This window comes from Nannobrachium achirus (assembly GCF_963921795.1).
Source record: "Nannobrachium achirus genome assembly, chromosome: 11".
NCBI classification, from domain to species: Eukaryota; Metazoa; Chordata; class Actinopteri; order Myctophiformes; family Myctophidae; genus Nannobrachium; species Nannobrachium achirus.
Genome location: NC_137820.1, coordinates 36,701,118 through 36,721,189, shown reverse-complemented (window position 1 = coordinate 36,721,189; position 20,072 = coordinate 36,701,118). Strand labels below are relative to the sequence as shown.

At 40.4% G+C, this 20,072-nt stretch overlaps 1 protein-coding gene across 3 annotated transcripts in view; it reads right to left on the bottom strand.

Annotated features, from left to right (window-relative positions):
* Nucleotides 1-513: 513 nt before the first annotated feature.
* Nucleotides 514-20,072, bottom strand: part of parvb (parvin, beta) — a gene marked incomplete at both ends in the record, with an annotated part of 22,806 nt that continues 3,247 nt past the window's right edge. The window contains 13 exons of one of the 3 annotated variants that reach the window (XM_080737321.1): nucleotides 514-590; nucleotides 2,660-2,732; nucleotides 3,164-3,265; nucleotides 5,224-5,292; nucleotides 5,425-5,486; nucleotides 5,612-5,631; nucleotides 5,861-5,919; nucleotides 6,326-6,441; nucleotides 7,081-7,221; nucleotides 7,372-7,474; nucleotides 8,196-8,266; nucleotides 10,539-10,628; nucleotides 14,802-14,850. In XM_080737321.1, coding sequence (XP_080593447.1) covers nucleotides 514-590; nucleotides 2,660-2,732; nucleotides 3,164-3,265; nucleotides 5,224-5,292; nucleotides 5,425-5,486; nucleotides 5,612-5,631; nucleotides 5,861-5,919; nucleotides 6,326-6,441; nucleotides 7,081-7,221; nucleotides 7,372-7,474; nucleotides 8,196-8,266; nucleotides 10,539-10,628; nucleotides 14,802-14,850 — 1,032 coding nt within the window. Of the gene's footprint in view, nucleotides 591-2,659; nucleotides 2,733-3,163; nucleotides 3,266-5,223; nucleotides 5,293-5,424; nucleotides 5,487-5,611; nucleotides 5,632-5,860; nucleotides 5,920-6,325; nucleotides 6,442-7,080; nucleotides 7,222-7,371; nucleotides 7,475-8,195; nucleotides 8,267-10,538; nucleotides 10,629-14,801; nucleotides 14,851-20,072 lie in introns of those variants that run through there. The other 2 variants (XM_080737322.1, XM_080737320.1) reach the window with 2 other exon arrangements.

Sequence of the window (20,072 nt, the reverse complement as noted above, 5' to 3'; positions counted from 1 at the left end):
TTCCGGATGGGGACCCAAATGCATTTGGGTCCCCATCCGGAATCAATGGGGAAAATGTATTGTTATACATATTTTGTCTTGGGAAAGTGACAAAAAACTAAAAATGTTATTGAACTCAAGTCTCCATGGTGTGAGTAATCAATAGAAAAAAAGTCATTTTGGGGCTGTACTACTCCTTTAACTCTTAAATGGTTCGATTCCTTAACTATTCCCTTTAACAATTTCTATAGGAATAAACCTTACAGGACTGTAAATTTGAGTTATGGTGGTCCTTCAAAGTAAAACGTTTGAGAACCACTGGTATTGTAATTGTATAGCAGACGTGAAGTCCACATAACCAACTCTGACAGTGTGATAAAAAACGGTTACGGATTTGCGACGCAATGCATTAGATAGCTTGAAGATTCTGTAGATAACTTCTCAAAAAGTAGCGAGAGTGGCCGATCTACAAAGGCCTCGTGGATCGGCTGTGTTCGCTCATTTGTCCCACGATGTCGCACAGAGTGGCAGGCTTCATTCTGAGTTCTTGTAGTTGGTGAACAGGTTGTACAGGACTCTGAGGGTGGACTTGAGGTTCAGGTTGACCACATCTGCGGAGGAAAAGAGAGACACGGAACATAATCGTGATGACAATGCAAGAGACGGGATGCAGTGGTATAAAGTAACTAAGAAACATAATCGTGATGACAATGCATGTGGTATAAAGTAAACATGCTGGTATGTTGGTATAAAGTACAATTACTCAAGTACTGTACTAAAGTACAATTTTATTGAGATATGTTTTAGGTATTTTTGAGTATTTCCAATGTTCATTCTGCGTAATTAGTACTTTCTTTTTTGGTACTTTAAGTACATTTTGATACCAAATTTACCAATGCTTTATCGTTTACTCAAGTAAATTTAGATGTCTTGACTTGTAATACTTGTAATACTTATATGTAACTATATAAGTATTTCTACATTATCCTTAAGTGAAACATTTGAGTACTTTTTCCACCCTTGATGGGACGTTTGCGGAACCAAAATGCAAAAACATTTGAAATGTGAAGAAAATAAATCTCTGTCTGAAAAACATCCTCTTCAACTGGCTGTTGATCACATTTACAATTCCAAAAAGAGCTTCCTTTTCATCTGAGCTTTTGAAGGACATTTTCAAAAGATTTCATTCTTCTTGTTGTTGAAGTCTCAAGCTTTTACAAATAATTGAATATCAAGCTGCATGAAAACAGCATCTGTACACTCGAATCTGTGCCAGAATCTTGTTAATATGCGAGCTTTTTGCCCAGAGATCTTTCTTCTTCAAGGCTGCGGTGGATCAGGTGGTAGAGACTAGAGCGGCTGTTTGGAAACCAGTTTGATCCTTGGCTCCTCCTGACTTAAGGGCCAGTTCACACCAAGCTTGATAACTATAAAGCAGTGCAAGGGCACGCTCACACTACACTTTTATTCTACCTATGAGGGCGGACACTGCCAATGCATTTCAAAAGGAAAGGGGCAGATTTTTGGAGAAATTCGCAAATGGCAGCAAACCGCTAAATTTGGACTACCCGTTGTTTTGATGTTATGTTATTTTATCTCAGTGGTCCATCCCGAGTCCACCGCAGCCCTGAGCATGAGCGGTGGGGTTTAACGGTAAATCGCCTACTTTTATCCATCAATTTCGTTTCTTTTTGACATCGGTTGTTCATAATGACTAAATACTGTCCACAGTGTTTGTACTTCCTGGAGTCTTGTAAAATGAGATTTCACCCCTGATTTCATCCAAAGTCCCCAATGCTGAGATGTAGTCCACTATGGTAGCTGTCATTTGGGACACAAATTCTGTGGATTCTCTGAGTATTTAGTCATTATGAATCTACCAAAAAAAATGTGTAGTCTGGAATTCTCCCCTAATTTTGACAGCAAATGTTTTATTTAGTTTAGTGAATAAAATGTCATTTAGTTTCAGTTATATTTTAGTCACCTGAAAAGTCTAGTTTCAGTTGGCTAAATGTCATGAGAAGTAAATCTACAGTTGATTTTGGCGACAACAATGTAAATTGACAATATATTTAGTCTTAGTTTTAGTCATCATAGCTTAGTTTTTACTTTTTTTGGAGCGGTGAAAGCGCTCCCAATAGACAGGTATGTCTGTGGCTGGCTGGCTATGTGGCTGGCTGGCTGGCTGGCTGGCTGGCTGGCTGGGTATGTCTGTAGCCTGGCAATACCTTGAGTGGCCACACAAGTTAAAGGAGGGGCGCTGTTGTGCAGGCACAAACACACACACACACACACACACACACACACACACACACACACACACACACACACACACACACACACACACACACACACACAGATTCACCGCTCCACTTCGAACCGAGGTTTGATTTTGTTTTTTCTTCAGTGAAAAAAAAAAAGATCTGCTAAGCAGATCACTAGAACTATTGTTGTTTGATGATGCACAGATTGTAACTGTTACCACAGACCAAGTGACGTCCAGGTGTTAACAGTGAAACAAGAGCTCCATCTAGTGGAGGAATGTGTAAGTACAACTATTCAAATGGCCCTCAGATTTATGCAGGATTTCCCAAAATGAAAGTCATCCCTTTAAAGTTTAAAGTCTTACATATTTCCCTGGTTTATGTACTATAGTGCAAAGCTCCCCACTGTACTGTACCTTCTGGTCTGGCCTTGGGTTTCTTCAAGCCTCCATCTTGCATCAACTCAAAAGCAAATGCAACATTATGGACCTTAGAGAAAAGAACAGCACAAATCTACAGTTTAACCTCCTTATGACCTATACACTTTTTTTTAATATCAATACACTTTTTTTTAATATCAAATATTGGTTCTCCATTGCTCTGATAGGCTGACGTTAATGTATAGCAGACAGATGGGTGATCCAATCACCTGCAAATTATTATGATTTTCTTAAATGCCCAAAGGGTGCCGCCCCGATACCAAACAGTTTCAAATGAACACTTCCCAGATGGTTCTGTCTAGTGGACCATATGGCTGTGCCAGGTTACTATGAGGCAAAGAAAGACTAATAATCGAGTGACATTTCCTCGCTGATTTCCCTGCTACACACGCCTGAAGCCAGATGGAGACAGTTACCGTATATTTCATTTATGAGATGGGCTGTTTTTCCCGACAAGCTTGAACATTCAAAAGCACACACCTTCTGTTCAAAGCTCTCTGGGGTCAGGAAGAAGTTGTACAGAGGAACAAAGTAGTCTTCCAACAGTCCCATCAGAAGAACCAGGTACACACCATCAGCAAACTGGACGGGCACACAAAAGATCACAGATGGGTATAGAGCATGGGTCTTCAACAGGGGGTTGAAGGGACCCCTAGGAGGTCCTCGGCTCAGAGCTACTACATGGGGTCCTCCAAATCTTTGGGTGATAGAAATAATTTGACATTTTAATTTTTATTAACCACTTGAACCATAATGTCCATATTCGGAGAACTTTAGCCAAAAATAGCAGATCTACAAGCTCACAACGCCTCGCGCTGCGAGGCGTTGTGAGCTTGTACACCGGCTATTTTCGGGAAATAGGTTTGGTGTAAAGGGGAAAAAGAGCAGACTAAGTGCAGAGTGAAAGGTGAAGTTCATTAAGCATTGACGGTTCAAGTAGTTAAATATCTGAAAACACACATTAACATGAATCCAAAATACACTGATGATTGTGCTGTCAAACGATGAAACTATATGGAATCTATGAGAAGGTTGTGGGGGTCCCTGCTTCATCTCTCTCTCAACTAAGGGGTCCTTTGGTATGAAAACGTTACAGACCCCTGGTATGGAGTAATATCAGCATTATTTAAAACACATGAATAGAATAGATTGTATTAGCTTCAGCTGACAGCCAACATGCAGTTCATACAATATAGCACAGTCAGTTAGTTTTTGAGCGGTGGTCACACCGTCTCCATAGCGTGGCCGTGTGTGTAGGTATGTATGTATGTATGTGGGTGGGTGGGTGGGTCTGTATGTAGCCTCAAGCCTGTGGTGTAGTACCTTTTATGACCACACATGTTAAGGTTCACACGGGTGTGACACGGGTGTGATTTTTTAAGATATATTTTCTTTTCTTAGCTTTTCTGCATTTATTGATAGCACACAGTGGGGCTAGACAGGAAACAGGGAGAGAGAGAGAGATGGGGAGTGACACGCAGCAAAGGTCGCCGGGACCGGGATTCGAGGCTGTGACACACTGTCAGGCAGCATTAGAGCCTAGGCCAGCACACACCAAATGTGACATCAGAACGTCACATTTGGATTAATTTATGAATTAATAAAAGTGAAAATCTCCCCATAATAGCACTCTGCCTTATTTATGTCCTTATAGGTGTAACCTTGGCCAAAGGGTCAGGAACATTGTAACTTTAATCAGCATCAGTTTGCTACGACGACTTTCTCAAATCTCGCGCACTTCCTATGTTTACTAGAGCTAGATCCCACAAGAGTATGGAGCTGGGACAGAGAAAGGTCGAAAATAAAGTCTATTATCTCCTGGTTTGTGTCTGAAAAATATAAATTGGATGAAAATCTTGGGAAGACTGTGTGGCTTGTGACGATAGTGTCCAATATTTAGTTCAGTGACGGTGGGGCTAAAGAATAGCCTCATAAACCAGGCTCCCCCTTGCCTTCTGATTTGAGAATGCAGGAGGAATCTAGTTTACTAGGCTAGCTAAAGAATGGTTCAGAAGCTGTGTTCACGTTCACTCTGCCATTGGAAATAACAGACTCCAACCTGCTTCCGTTCTCCTAAAAAGGCGTCTGCCTACTTCCGCAGATTATATGGGAAGTAAACCGGAGATGGTGAGTCTTGCTATTTTTGTCTTGGCTAAAACTGATGGCCCGCCTGCACCTAAATATACTCCAAATCAAGTGTTCATCCCTCTTACAAATGAGGAGGGCTGTGCAACAAAGGGAAGCGGATGAAGGAACTATTGTTCCTCTCAAAAAATAGCCTAAACATTGACAGTAAAATACTATGTTATACAGTACGTCTTAATAATAATAATGAATTATGATAATTAAACTATGACTGCAGCGATACACTCATGGAGGTGTGACTATGAGATAATGGCACCGGTTAGTGCCAAATGTCTCACTGTACAGCACTCCCTCAGTCCCTCACACGTATTATTGCTTAATAGTGTAATTATAATTCACACGTTTTTATGATGATCATACAGTATACGTTTGTGAAACAAATCTAAATATCTTACCTGAGATTCCAGCTCAGTAACTTCAAGGTTCAGCTTGTTCAGATGTTTATTCACAAAGGTGATCAGAGACTGGTGGGGAGAGAAATAACTGTACAGTCAAAATATAATACACAGAGTTGTGCCATCTATCCATATATTGTAATTAAAGAGATGTGTGCGTGCATGCGTGCGTGCATGCGTGGGTTAGGCTTCTCCTTGTACCGTTTTGACCACGTTGAGTTTGTCAGGTGCATGGTCCAGCAGGGTGTCAAAAGCGTCCCGCTCTGAAATGGACAGTATGACAGATTAATGGGAGATTCATCTCTCAAATGGGTTCCCAGATTGATGGGAGACTAACAATGACAACGACAAAGTGCTACACAACACGTACAAAGTGTTAGAAACTCACCGAATCGGCCCATCATCATCCTACAAAATATGAGGAAAATATGAGGTTATATGAGGAAATATGAGGTTATTCCCACGGTCAGGAGGATTTAAATGATAGCAAGTTAACCATATTAACCCTGGTATCCCTATTTTGGGCACATTTTGAAAACTTTTTTTCTTTTTTTTTCTTTTTCTCTGCATGTCTCTGACTACCACTGCAGAAGAGGTTGAATTTGTAATTATTTGATCTGTAGTGAGTGACACTTACTCTGTGGTGGTCGTCAGCTCCTTGGTAACGAGAGAAGTCTGTAGTATGCCTTCTTTTTTCTGGCCAAGACAAAGTCAAAGTGATTAATTACACAACAGTCTTTTTTCCCCCACACAGCTCAGTAACACACAGGGGTGTCGCACCAAGTACAAGTATTCACAGCGGGCCCCCTATGAATGTTCATTTAGCAAAAATTGAATTACAAATGTTCGCTTAAAAATACATAGGCCTATATTCAAAGATTTGCACAGATTTTCACGACTTTTCACAAATAGCAGATCTACAAGCTCGCAACGCGGCACTCGGTGCCACGCTGTGAGCTTGTATATCTGCTATTTTTCAATAGCCAAAGTATAAAATAATTAATGCCCCTCCACCTTGGGCCCTAGTAACTCAGTCCCAGTCCCCCCCCCCCCCCCCCCCTTGTGACGCCCCTGCCCCTCCTGTAGGGGAACTAACTCTTACCTTGATGACCACCACCTGTACAGAGACGTGCTCTGGCAGTCTGATGGCAGCTAGGAAGTGCATGGCCAGAGCCACCAGCAGAAAGACAATGGACACCAGGTTCTTGGAGTGAATAGCTGCGGAGAAAAGGCCACAAGAGGGCACTGTCGTCAACACGTCAAAACAACTAGCCCTTTAAGACAGTAGGTTCTCAACCTGTGGGTCGGGACCCCCAGAGGGGTCCGCAAATTATTTTGGGGGGGTTCCCAGATGTTTAGCTAAATGTTAACGTTGTTTTCTCACTCGACAGTAAACGGACCAACATACAGTATAAGTGTATACAGGGTATCTGCACATTTCTAATTTACCGTAAGGACTTTAAAGACCTTTTTAGTACCTCTGGTCAAACATAGGTCAAATTGTCAGATGTTAGAAGCAGACATTGTTAAAATAGCAGATCTACATGCTCACAAGAGGCGTTGTGAGCATGTAGATCAGCTATTTTCACATTTAGTTTGATCGAGTCAAACTAAATGTAGTCTCTCAAGAACAGACTAACTGAGCTCGAGTTACAACTGAGCTCCAGTTAAAAGTTAACTTTTCAAGCGAAAATTACAAAAGGACCTTTTCTTTGACGATGGCTAGCCAGATTGAACTAAATGTAAGACCCGGGGGAGTCTTTTGAATGGATCCGTGCAACGCAGAATATTTCGCGATTTTTCAAAGGTACATCCCATAAATCCCTGGGTGTGGGAGGTGTGAAGTGGGGGACTCACAGTCCACGCTCCACTCTATGGACCAGCCATGAGGTCTGAGCATGTCGTTGACCGCCTCCAGCACCGTCTGGAGCTTCTGCTTCTGGCCGATCTCTGACTGGGTCACCTCGGCCACGTTCAGCTTCCTCCCCGACAGCTTCTCTGTAGAGTGGAGAGGACGCACAGTTAGATCTCTGACTGGGTGATCTCTCGCAAAACAGCAGATCGACAAGCTCACAGCGCGCCACTTCGGCTGTGAGCTTGTTGATCGGCTGCAATTTTCCCCTACGGGGGGAAATAGTGAAAACTCACCAAATAACTTCTGAAGAATCTGTCCGTCGTACAAATCCTCCTCCAGGTTCTTAACGATGATCCTGTCTTCCTCCAACTCACTGTTGATCCAGTCGATCAGGACCTGGGAGCACAGCGTACGCACACGCACACATAATCTTTTGTTAACACTTATGTTGCAATGATTTTTTCTCTTCAATGTCTCGCGTTGCCATGGTTACCATAGACTTCCATGTAATTGTGCAAGTGTGTAAAAGGTGCATGCCCATGCCTAGATGATGCACCACGTGTGTAGATGCTGTTCACAGCTTTCAAACAAAAAAATCCGCTTGGAAATCCGTTCAGGCATTCATGATTTATCAGCCATTATGTTTTCTTCAGATGTAAACAAACATGGCTGCCATGTTTGAAAGAATGGGTTGGTATGGGGGTTAAACATGCAATTTCGCGATCGCGATCATGCCTAATACATTTCTGGAGGTCCAAAAAAAAAATTTGAAAAAAAAAAATTTGAAAAAAAAAAAAAAAAAAAAAAAATTCAAAAACGGCCCAAACTCGGGAAACTCGGGGTTGGCACAGCACTAGTACCAATACAAACTCGGGAAACTCGGGGTTGGCACCATATATATGTTGGATTCATGTTGAAGTCGTCAGTACTTTCAGACATTAAACCGTCTTAAATCCTCAATATACTTGACCTTTTGGCCTTGGCCTTTGGCCCTGTACTTGGTCTGCTCTTTTCCCCCCTCAAATAGCTGAGCTACAAGCCCACAATGCGAGCTTGTAGATCGGCTATTTTCTCCCGAATGGTCACCTAGGGTTCATGTGGTTAAACAATGAAGTACCTTCAGAAGGTCTTTGAACTTGGGGTTCTCTCTTGACGTCGGATCCAACATGTACCTCTCTGCGTTCTCCTCTGATGAAGAGATTGGAGAGACATTAAGACAATGGTAAAAATCTTCTGACACAAAGAAAGTAAGAAACCTCTCATTTAGTCACAAACACACACATTTTAACCATGTATTTATGTCCACATAAAGGAGGATACATACAGGGCCAGAAATATTATAGGTGCATTAAGGTTACATTCACAAAAGCATGGCATATGTCTTCATGATACAATAGGCATGTCACTCAGTACTATATAGGTATAAGCAACAGCGTCTCCGCCATATATGGGCTGACGATTATAGCAGATACAGCACAACAGGCCTACTTTGCCAGACTTTTTGCCTCATTTTTGGGCATCCCAAGTTGTTGGGATGCCCAAGTAGTCTGTAGGCAGTAGACAACCAGTCTGTGGGTATGTCTGCCAAATATAAAAAGCAAATAGTCTGCACCTATAACCTAGCCCTGAGATTGTATGTAGGTGAGGTTGGTATTTAATGACCGTGGTCATAAAGTCTTCCTCTAGGCTAAGGTCAAAGGTGTATGCCATCTGTAATACACACACTTCCCTGGACTCTTCATCAACCACCATATCTGTCATATTAGCTGTCAAAGATGTAAAGATGTCTGGGTTATCACAGTGATGGACAGGAATGTTGTTAGGTTTTTTGCTATGAGTTCCACCATTCTATCATGACGTGCTATGCACATGGCTTTGCAGCATACAGTAACAGCCATTCAAGATGTGCAACAGTGTTTCAGTGACCTGTTGTGAGCACTGGGGAACCAGATGGAATGATTGAGTGAGAAGGACACAGTGGTGTAAAGTAGTAGCCAAAGTATAAAGTAAAATTCAGTTACTAGTTACCTTGCAGATATAAATAAATGATTATATTATAAAACATACATTACTCCACTTTAGCCCTATTTTATACCTAGGCTACTTCTCACAACGGGTCGCATCGCGACACATTGTGAGCTTGTAGATCGGCTATTTTCAAACATTTTGTACTTCCGGACTGCTATTTTCAAACATTTTGTAATTCCGGACTTTTACTTGTAACAGAGTACAACTCTATGTTGCAGTATTGATACTTTTACTCAAGTAAGACATGTTAGTACTTTTTCCACCTCTGGAAGGACACAAACACACACACACACACACACACACACACACACACACACACACACACACACACACACACACACACACACACACACACACACACACACACACACACACACACACACACACACACACACACACACACACACACACACACACACACACACACACACACACACACACACTTTTCATTTCACACCCAAAGTGATTCAGACAGAGAGTGAAGTACTGCAGAAGGGTGTTGTCTTCACATTATACACCACCTAAAGTGGATGTTTCATTTCCTATTAATGTACTGTCACTCCACCCTTCCCAACAAGCAACACACACTGTATTATGTCAACTGAGTAACCTCTTAAAATGCTGACAATACACTCAATGAGTGGCTTCAGCATTAGTCAGCAAGGAAGTACAGCGATCTAGGGTTTGCGAGAGTTAATCCAAGTAATCGATTTAATTGATCTTTCTTTTTTTAAATGATCACTAATGATTTCGGAGACAATGATAAAATAAAATAACTTAACTTAATGGTCAAAATAGCCATTCTACAAAAAGAGCTCTAAATCTGGGGGTGCCACTGACCTAGCGGTCCAGGCGCATACCACATAAGCTCTGATGCCTGACAGCGTTTGATTGATTGAAGACTTAATTAGAAGTTTGCATAGAAAAAAGTACAGTTTCATGACGGTACAGTTCACTGGTACTAGGTCTACTAAAAGGAGATCCTAGAAAAGACTGTGGAAAGCTTATTTCCATAGGAAACTAATGAAGTATCTTGTGTCGCGAGTTCCAAGTCCCAGTCCTGAAGACCTTTGCTGCATGTCATACCCCATCTCTCTCCCTGTTGTGCTATCAATAAAGGCAGAAAAGCCCCCAAAATATCATAAGAAAAAACAAGAGCTTGTAGATCTGCATTCTGCTATTTTCACACACAAATCTAGTCGATCTTTTTGGTCGATTCATTGATATACCTGTTATAATAACATAAAACCAATAAATCAAATGTGCTTCTCGATTACTCAATCAGAAAAACAAATCGATAGAATAAGAAGAGAATAGAAGATAAGAGAATAAAAGTGTTTGTGTTTGTGTGTGTGTGTGTGTGTGTGTGTGTGTGTGTGTGTGTGTGTGTGTGTGTGTGTGTGTGTGTGTGTGTGTGTGTGTGTGTGTTTACCCATAAGAGTGTCCTCAGGATGGATCTCCGTCCCCGAGGGCAGCATGGGAGCATGGATGGCGTTCTTCCCATCCTCATGGAGATCACTCACTAACAAACACAAAGGATATGACGATGATTATGATATATTCTGTGATATCCTCTGCCCCCTTGCTGTATTCATTCATTGAGCACACATAAAAAAAAAAGTATTTGACCATATTATGGTAAAAGAAAGACCCTATTGCACTCTACTGCGCACACTTCTCCGGTTTTCACAATGTAACAGCGGTCAAAGGAAGCTCACGCAAAATTTCACCCACTCCTTAACTCTGTAACTGTGCTTAACACATCTGTGTCACTTTAGATTTTAACCACTTTAACCATTATTTTATACTTTAGCTATTCAAAAATAGCAGATATACAAGTTCATAACCAGTTTAGTGTATTTTCTTTATAAATGCCATGGGGTCAAACTTGTTACTTAGTCATTCATTCATAAATTCAAAGTATTATTGTTGTCATTTAAAATAATAGACAAATGGGATACATTTTTATCCAGTGGCTTTGGGGCTGAGCCCCACTAAAGGTCTGATCCTAGAATCCCCCCTGGTAAAAAAAAAGAAAAATAAATAAGTGAGAATGAATAACGGACAAAGGCACTAGGCAGAGAGGGAAAGAAAGCTTCAGTACAGGAGTGAAGAAGTGAATGAGTGAATGAGCTAGCGTGAGTGAAAGTCTGAAAGAGAGGGAGAAAAGGCTAATCAATCAACTGGTACCAGTTTGGGGTCGGCCCTTTGGGTTTCGAACCTCCAGGTCATGGGTTTGATCCCAGGCACCGCACATTCAGCTCCCAAAGTTAAGTACTGGGAGTTGATGATAGGTATGGCACTCCAGCAATCCATCTCCCAGGGATCTACAGTATAGCGCATCGTAACGGGGATACTGCGGCATTCTCCGCTGAAACTGACAATAGGCCTCTGTGACCTGCATACCACACTTACAGTAGTAAAGTATACATGTCCAGCTGTCTGTAGTTAGCAGGGGCGTCACAAGGGGGGAAAAGTGGGACTGAGTTACTAGGGCCCAAGGTGGAGGGGCCTTAATTATTGTATACGGGACATTCTGCATATACCTTTGTAGTTTTACAGTACATTTTCAATTCCAGACTTTTACTTGTAACAGAGTGTTTCTATATTGCAGTATTGATACTTTTACTTAAATCAAATATAAATGGGTCCATCACTGTGCTATCATGGTTCCAGTTGTAGTCCATCTATAGTAACTGTCTATTGTTGGGCCAAGGCATTAAGAGACAAAGTGTATACATCACTTATTAATGTTTACCTTTAAAGATAGCTACTGCACTCTGTGCTAAGAGGTCTCCATTTCAAACTGGAGAGTGAATAATACTCGAGGGTTTTGTGTCTGATTGATTTATTTCTTTTTATATTCATACGGCTCAATTTGCAAAGCCTAGAAAAGGTTAGTGTTGTTATGAAATCGATTCTCAGATCGACATCACTGTAGCCTAGGAGGATATGTCTAGAGATACAAAAGAATAAATATATATAGCATTTGTTATGGATCTGAACAACATCCTTTCAAGGGAAAGGCTTGCTCAACTCAAGGACAGTCTGGGAAGGTTCAAGGATATACTGGGTGCAGAATGATTCAGATAATACATAGAAAGGAATATCAATCCGCTCTCTCTGTAAGTCTTAGGTGTCCTTTTTAATAATGATTAGGATCCGCAGCAGCAGTCTATCCAACAGGCACGTTTTGGCTCACAGGCCTTCGTCAGTGTTAGACAATCATTATTAAGGCCTAGGATTATTGAATGCTTTAACCAGTGAAAAATAGCAGATATACAAGCTCACAGCGCGGCACCGAGTGCCGCGCTGCGAGCTTGTAGATCTGCTATTTTTGAAAAAGTCGTGAAAATGTGTGCAAATGTTTGAATACATGTATTTTCAAAGCGAACGTTTGTAACTCAAATTTTGCTTCTGGGTGGTCCCTGGAAATAAATATTTTGAGATGGGGGGTCCGTGGCCTATCATTTTGGGGGTCCTTCACATGAAAATGTTTGAGAACCACTGACATAGTAGTCTCTCAAGAACAGACTAACTGAGCTCCAGTTAAGTGAAAAGGACCTTTTCTTTGACGATGGCTAGACAGATATAGCTGACATAGAAACATAGGTTTTTCAAAAAATCTTAGAAGGATTCAATAGACACTTATAGAATCAGGTCAAAATTCTAATTTTCACGAGAGAAAAAAATAGCAGATCTACAAGCTCGCAGCGCTGCACTCGGTGCCGCGCTGTGAGCTTGTATATCTGCTATTTTTCAATAGTTAAAGCCTAAAATAATGATGTACCTGTTCTAAATGGGTTAAAAAAGACTCAAAAAGTGCAGTTTGTATATTCCTTTCTGAATAACATCATGTCATTTCGACTGAAAATCGTCCAAGTTGAAATGCATTTGAGCCAGTTAGGTGTATAGTCTGGGAGAACACAGTTATTTGTACATGAATAAACCAGTGGAAATCATCATTTCAAGGTATGTGCAGAAAGGGGGATGTGCAGTTAGAGCTCAGGGAGGAGTCGTCCCCACAGATTTGCAATCTGATTCAGTTTGCATTCATAGCAACTGATCTCACGTCGGAGCCAGAGGGGCTACAGTAGCCTCACATCTTACAACAGATCAGCATTTCCCTCATAATTACGGCACAGGCATGCTGCGTGTCATCGTAATTGAGCTATATTTCCTCCCGCTGTGTGCAGGGACGTGCCGAGAATACTAGAGGCAGGGGCTAACATTTCTAAAAGGGCCTTTTGGTGAAAATATCAAAAATAGCAGACCTCCAAGCTCACAACGCGTTAGAGGTCGGCTATTTTCGATAGCTGATTTCTACACAGTCTCAGAGAGGGCAATTCTTTCAAAATAAGATCAAGTTCAGGAGAGTTTGGACAAGGCAATTCTCTTGAATGCTGCCTTCAGGTATGGCATGGAAAGGGGCCCATTTGCCATTTCTTTCACCATAGTAAAAACTGCATTCATGGTCTGGAGAAGGCACTTTTTACAGAGGGATAAAAGGGCAGGGGCTCAAGCCCCCTTGTATGTATGTGTGTGCACGTGCCTGGCTGTGTGTATCGCTGAATCTGGCTGCCTCAGTGCCTTTTATGCCCAGTGTTGGGCATAATATATTACTGTAATATTATTATTTCACCCAGTAATGAGTAGCGAAAGGTATTACTTGACCAAAAACAGAAACATTATTACATATTACTTTGTGAAAAATAGTACCGTTAATGAGGTTTTGTTGGTTGCCTTTTGAAAACATTCCATTTAAAAAGGTCAAGCAGCTTTATTTTATAGCCTTTTTAGCTGATTGGCGACTTGGTGATTGGTGGCTTATTATTATTCCCAATAATTGGATTGGAGTTCTAAAAGGAGCTGGCTAAACAGATTAGGAATAAGAATTATTATTACTTATTTTTATTACATAATTATTATTATTACTTTTTTAAGGAGTAATGTGTGACATGAGTAATGATGCCAAACACTGTTTATGGCTGATTTATACTTAGCAGATCTACAAGCTCACAACACGTCAACACTGCGACGTGTTGTGAGCTTGCACATCAGCACATTTTTGGTGTGCAGCGCGATTAAGTATAACTCAGTCTTTACTGTGCAGGATATGGCCTTTTAGCAGTTTATCGTCAACTCGGAAAATCTATGATAAAATGGTGAGACGATTTATACAGGATAAAATATGGAAGAAAAATACTCCATTTAATTATCCATAATGCACTGAGGAGTGTAAGACCTATCTTCGACAAACATCAGCCGCGGTCTAAACACTGTGCTTACAGCAATAAATAACGCAATACTATTTAAATCACGTTTGGGAACACAAGCAGTGCGCTGGTATCTTCTCCTCAGCAGCCAGCACCTATGAAATACTATGGATACTATGTGCCTCTTTCAGACATTTATTCTACAGTCAGAACATCAAAAACTAAATATCTAAAGCATAATAGCACTTTGTCTGTAACAAATTCTGTCCTCCATACTCTGTATGAACAGTATTAAGAAGTATTTCAGAATTACAGTATTAATTATGTATAACACAAGAGTCTCAGCTCACAGTAAACTGGACAACAAAAATGGACATAAAAGTAGAGTGAGCCAAGGCAACAGTTGCGCACTTCTCCATTCATAACATGTCAAAGTTCCTCAAATCCCACCATAATAAGTCACAACCCTCGTCAATAATAAACAATACCTTGTTTCTTCCGCTTGGTCCCACACAGCAAACCTGCCATGATTTAAACCTCCTGGTGTTACAGCGGTGAGTAAAAAGGTAGAGAAAGTGAGATTGTAAGAGTGTGTGTGTGTGTGTGTGTATTTGTGTGTGAGTGAGTGGACGGTGGGTTTGAGCAGTAGCAGGGGCGTCATCACGTGTTTATTTCTGTCACAGGCAGCCCACCCCGCCACTGCGGTCCAGTTACAGTGGACGCAAAGAGGGGTGCACGTATCGTATGTGTGTGTGTGTGTATGAGTGTGTGTGTGTGCACGGGACAGGAAGGAGACACACCACAGCCAGACAGACGGTAACTCCACCACACCGTTAACCTCTGCAGTGGACAGACAGAGGAGGACAGAGGACATGTCTCTGCCTGGACATCAGTGGACAGAGGACCGAAGTGGACCACTGTGTTGACTAGAGGTGAGAGGTCTGACACTGGCAGGTAGTACAGACTCAGTAGCAGTGGTGTACAGTAACTAAGTACATTGACTTAAGTTATGTACTTAAAGGGGCACTCCACCACTTTTCAACCTATGTTCATATAATTGGTCCTCACTCAAAAATAGCTTTTCTTTTTTTCTTTTTTTTTTTTCTCAGAGGAGGGCTGTGGGCTGGTCAGAAACCCATAGTCTTGTGACATCATCGATTACCAATCCAGCTTATAGAAACTGCAGGCTTTCTATTCCTGAAAAGTTGCAATTTTATAGTGGAAGCCATTGTTCTCGCGATATTAAAAATCTAAATATTTTTTTCAAAAATATTGATTAATTTTTTTTTTTGGAAAATGATGATGTCACAAGACGATGGATTCTGAACTTCCCACAGCTCTCCTAGGAGACTTGGACTGAGTAGAAAAAAATTGTGATATTTTATCATGAACATTAGTGAGGACCTATTATATGAAGACAGGTTGAAAAGTGGTGAACTACTCCTTTAAGTACAATTTTGAAGTGTTTGCACTTTACTTGAGTTTTCACAATTTCCATTACTATTACTTCTACTCCACTACATCTCAGATCCAAATTTTGTACTTATACTCCACTACATTTATTTGAAAGCTTTAGTTACTAGTTACTTTGCAGATGTCAATTATAATATTATAAAACGTACATAAACCACTTTAGCCCTAATTTATACCTTGGCTATTTTAATGTGAGACATTGTGAGCTTGTAGATCGGCTATTTCCAAACATTTTGTACTTTTTACTTTTGGTACTTTTAAGTAAATTTTGATGCCAACTCTTTCATACTTTTACTCAAGTACATTTTTAATTCCAGACTTTTACTTGTAACGGAGTTCTATATTGCAGTATTGATACTCTTACTTAAGTAAAACATTTGAGTACTATTTACACCACTGCTCAGTAGTGTCATTCATTTTAGACAGTCGGCTCAAATGACTAGGTCTGATAAATGAGATCACATTTAAGTCAAACAGGTTATGAAGCATAGTCATTTATAGATCAGCTAGAATGATACAGTATGTAAGTAGCACGCATTCATTCGTTTTGTCTGTTGCATTGCCACCGTAAGCAGCTCAGACAGTTAAAGTGTACTAGGAATAATTGATGTGCTTCGATAAATAGACCCAGGCCTCACAGGGCATGTGCACAACAGTGCCTTTAATCTACTTTGCTGCGTCTGTCAATCGATCACGCAGTGAATGTATTCCTCTTAACAGAATTATAGTCCAGTTCAATACCAACCGGGGCCTGCAGCCACTAAATAATGATAAATCTTCCCTCATCTGTGTTGCATCTATTCAAAGAACTACTGTAAGTCGTATTAACCACGTAGGCCCTATCGTATACTTCATCTTGCGATGTGTCGCACGGTGACAATAGCCGCTGTGAGATGCATGTGAGCTTGTAGATCTGTTATTTCCCATTGAAATGCATTGGCAGAATCCACCCTCATTCATAGGTAGAATAAAAGTGTGGTGTGACCGTGCCATAAAAGTACAACTTGGCATCAAAATGTACTTAAAGTACCAAAAGTAAAAGTACTCATTATGCACAAGTTTTCAAATGTAGAAAATGTATACAAATCTTTTGAAGATAGCAGATCTACAAGCTCACAATGCGAGACATTGTTAGCTTGTAGATCGTCTATTTTCAAATGGCCAAAATGTATATTGGGCTGAAGTGGCCTATGTTTTGTAATAATAATCAAAATCTACAAAGTAACTCGTTTTCAAATAATTGTAGTGGTAGCAAAAGTACAATCTGAGATGTAGTGGAGTAGAAGTAAAATTACAGAGAATTGAAACTAAATTTTCAAAGTAAAGTAAAACTACCTACTCAAAAATTAAGTACAGTACTTAGTTACTTTACGCCACTGCCTATCCATAAACAAGGCATGAAGCAGGTGGACGTCAGCCCCTTCCCCATTGGTTCCTCATTGCTCCTCCCCCGACCCATGGGGGAGGAGCTGGTCTACTGGGTGAAGATATAAATAACGGCAGCGTAAAGGACTGGAGGAGACAGACAGGAACTTAAATATAGCCCAGCATATTTACACCAACACAGGCTCCAGTGAGTCAGCAGCAGGCACAGGACACTCATCAACCCCCCCCCCCCCCCCCCCCCCCAGTCACTGGGGAGGTTTGACTAGTGGGAGACTACCATATCGTCGTTGTCGGGTGAAAACCTTGTATGTCCAAAACCATTGGTTTTGCATTTATCATTTTAAAAATGATTTAAACCACAACTTTTGTGCGACGGCCTTGTAAGGGCTTTACTTTGAGAAATTTGAAACTTGGAGATGCAAGGTTTCCACCCGACAATGACAATATATTTCCAAACAGTAAAACAGTTTACCACGCTTTAAAAGGAGGGCTATTTTCAGCAGGCTTTTATTTATTTTTGCTCCGGCATTCACCGCGCCATTATTTGGTTACGGTTCCAATTAGGTTGAAGAAACTGCAAAAGAACGCAAATTTGTGAATTGTGTCAGACCCTGGGCGTTTAAAATCAACTGGGCGGCTATTTACAGTAGGGCTATTATTTGGAAATATCCAGTAATATCACCATAAGACATGGCCGTCGTTTTAAATAAAGAAACGGAATTAAGCAACCTTCCTTTTGCAACCACAAATAGCTCCATATTCCGATTATATAGTTTTGTTCAGTAGCAGGGGTCTCCCCAGCTCTCGAGCCCTTTAGTAAAAAATATATTTCCAGGTCGTGGTACAGATGTTATCCAATCAGGAGAGAGAACTCATAAACAAATGACATTTGAAGTAAAGAAACAAAAATGTTTAAGATGATTAAAATTGTAACACTATACAGTTGATAAATGATCTTCGTGGGGCTCTCCTCTTGATTGGATAAAATTGCTATCCCGACCAAGAACAGGAGAGAATATAAAACTTTTACTTTTTAACCAAAAGCATTTTTTCGTTGTTTTGTTTAACAAAAAAATATAACTTACGGCACACCAACTTTAGTTGTAGGAACTGTATTAGTTGTAGGAACTGCATTGTGAACTTGTAGATCTGCTATTTTCAGAGCCAACCAAAGCCTAAAATGACCTGTCTTTTAGTTCTACTGGATCTCTTCTCCACTAGTCCCTCCCTAACATTTTAGCCTAGTTTTTATTTGTTGATGAAATTGTCAATATATTTAGTCTAAGTCTTAGTCATCATAGCTTAGTAGTCAACCAACATTTTTCGTCATAGTTTTAGTAGATGAAATGAACACTGCTAATTATAATACATTGTACGGTAAACCAATCGCTCCCTGTCTCTTTCTGTTACTGGAAATTACACATAATATGTGTAATTTATGTAAATTCCACATCTGAGTAACACAGTATAAAAACCTACTACTTACACTTGTCGGCATCCATCAATGGGGACTTTTGTTACTCCCTTGTACTTAGTGTACAATCTAAGACAGACTCTATTCCTTTGTGATGCTTATGAGGGAATGTGGCTTTGCACTTAAACTAATATTGTATTATTACTGCAATGTCTATGACTGATCATGTGACTTTTATCGTATTGTCAGACACAAACACACTTCCTCCCTGTTTATCAGCAGAGGCAGAAACTTCCATGGCATAGGATCGGAACCAACAGGAATATGAGCTCTGTAACAATAACTATGCACACTAGATTATTGTTTTAGTCAGTGGTGGGGGAAAAAAAGTTTTTATTTTTATTTTTCTTAAGTAAAAGTATCAAAATACTGCAATGTAGACATTCTCAGAAGGGACACGGTCACACCACACTTTTATTCTAATTATGAGATTCAATGGTAATGGAGTTTTTTCCTTCTTTTTTAAGAAATCCGCAAATTGAATCTAAAAATGTTTTTCCTAATCTTTCCAAGTTTTTCAAAATAGCACAAGTGTAAAATAGTGCTTAACCACTTAGTGGTTAGCTGTGGACAGTTCAGAAACCTGCCTATACCAATGACGTCCTCTATGGAGATTGAAAGCTAAGAGAAACGACATAAAATTAAAAACTAAGCTATATGATGACTAAAACTAAAACAAAAGAAGAAATATATTGACACGTCAATAAATAAAAACATGGCTGAAATGTTAAGGAGAAGGACTCGTGGAGAAGAGATCCAGTAGAACTAAAAGACAAGTCATTTTATATTTGGTTGTGCACGGGAGTAGCGCAGAGACGCGTTGTGAGCTTGAAGATCGGCTATTTTCAGCATTCAAACCAAGTGTAAAATCAGCCATTACAACGCCATCATGGCCCACCAAAATACATTTCTGTCGACAAAATGAGCTGTAGATTTAGTCGACTTAACCTAGACCAAAACTAAAACTTTTCAGATGATAAAAATATGACTAAAACTAAATACTATTCAAAATTTGCTGTAAAAATGAACACTGGTGAGGACCTATATGAAAATGTGTGAAGTGCATCCTATAATAACAGTATAGGTCTACTGTGCCAGTGTTGCCCGAGGTCTATACTTGGATCTCTGGCGAGGAGATTTGGTGTAGAGTGGTGGGCTCTACACAATATCTCCTCGCCAGAGATAGCCGATCTGAAAGCTCAAAACAGACCTAAAAGCTACAGATCTGTTGTGTTACACATGAACGCTAGGGTTCAAGTGTAACCTTCAGGCACGTGCACACATAGACATCAAAGGGGGCGTGAGCCCCTGCCCTTTTAGCCGTCTGTAAAAAAGTTCCCTCTCCAGACAAAGAATGCGGTTTTTACTATGATGAAAGAAATGCAAATTCCCTCTTTCCATGTCATACCTGCACTTG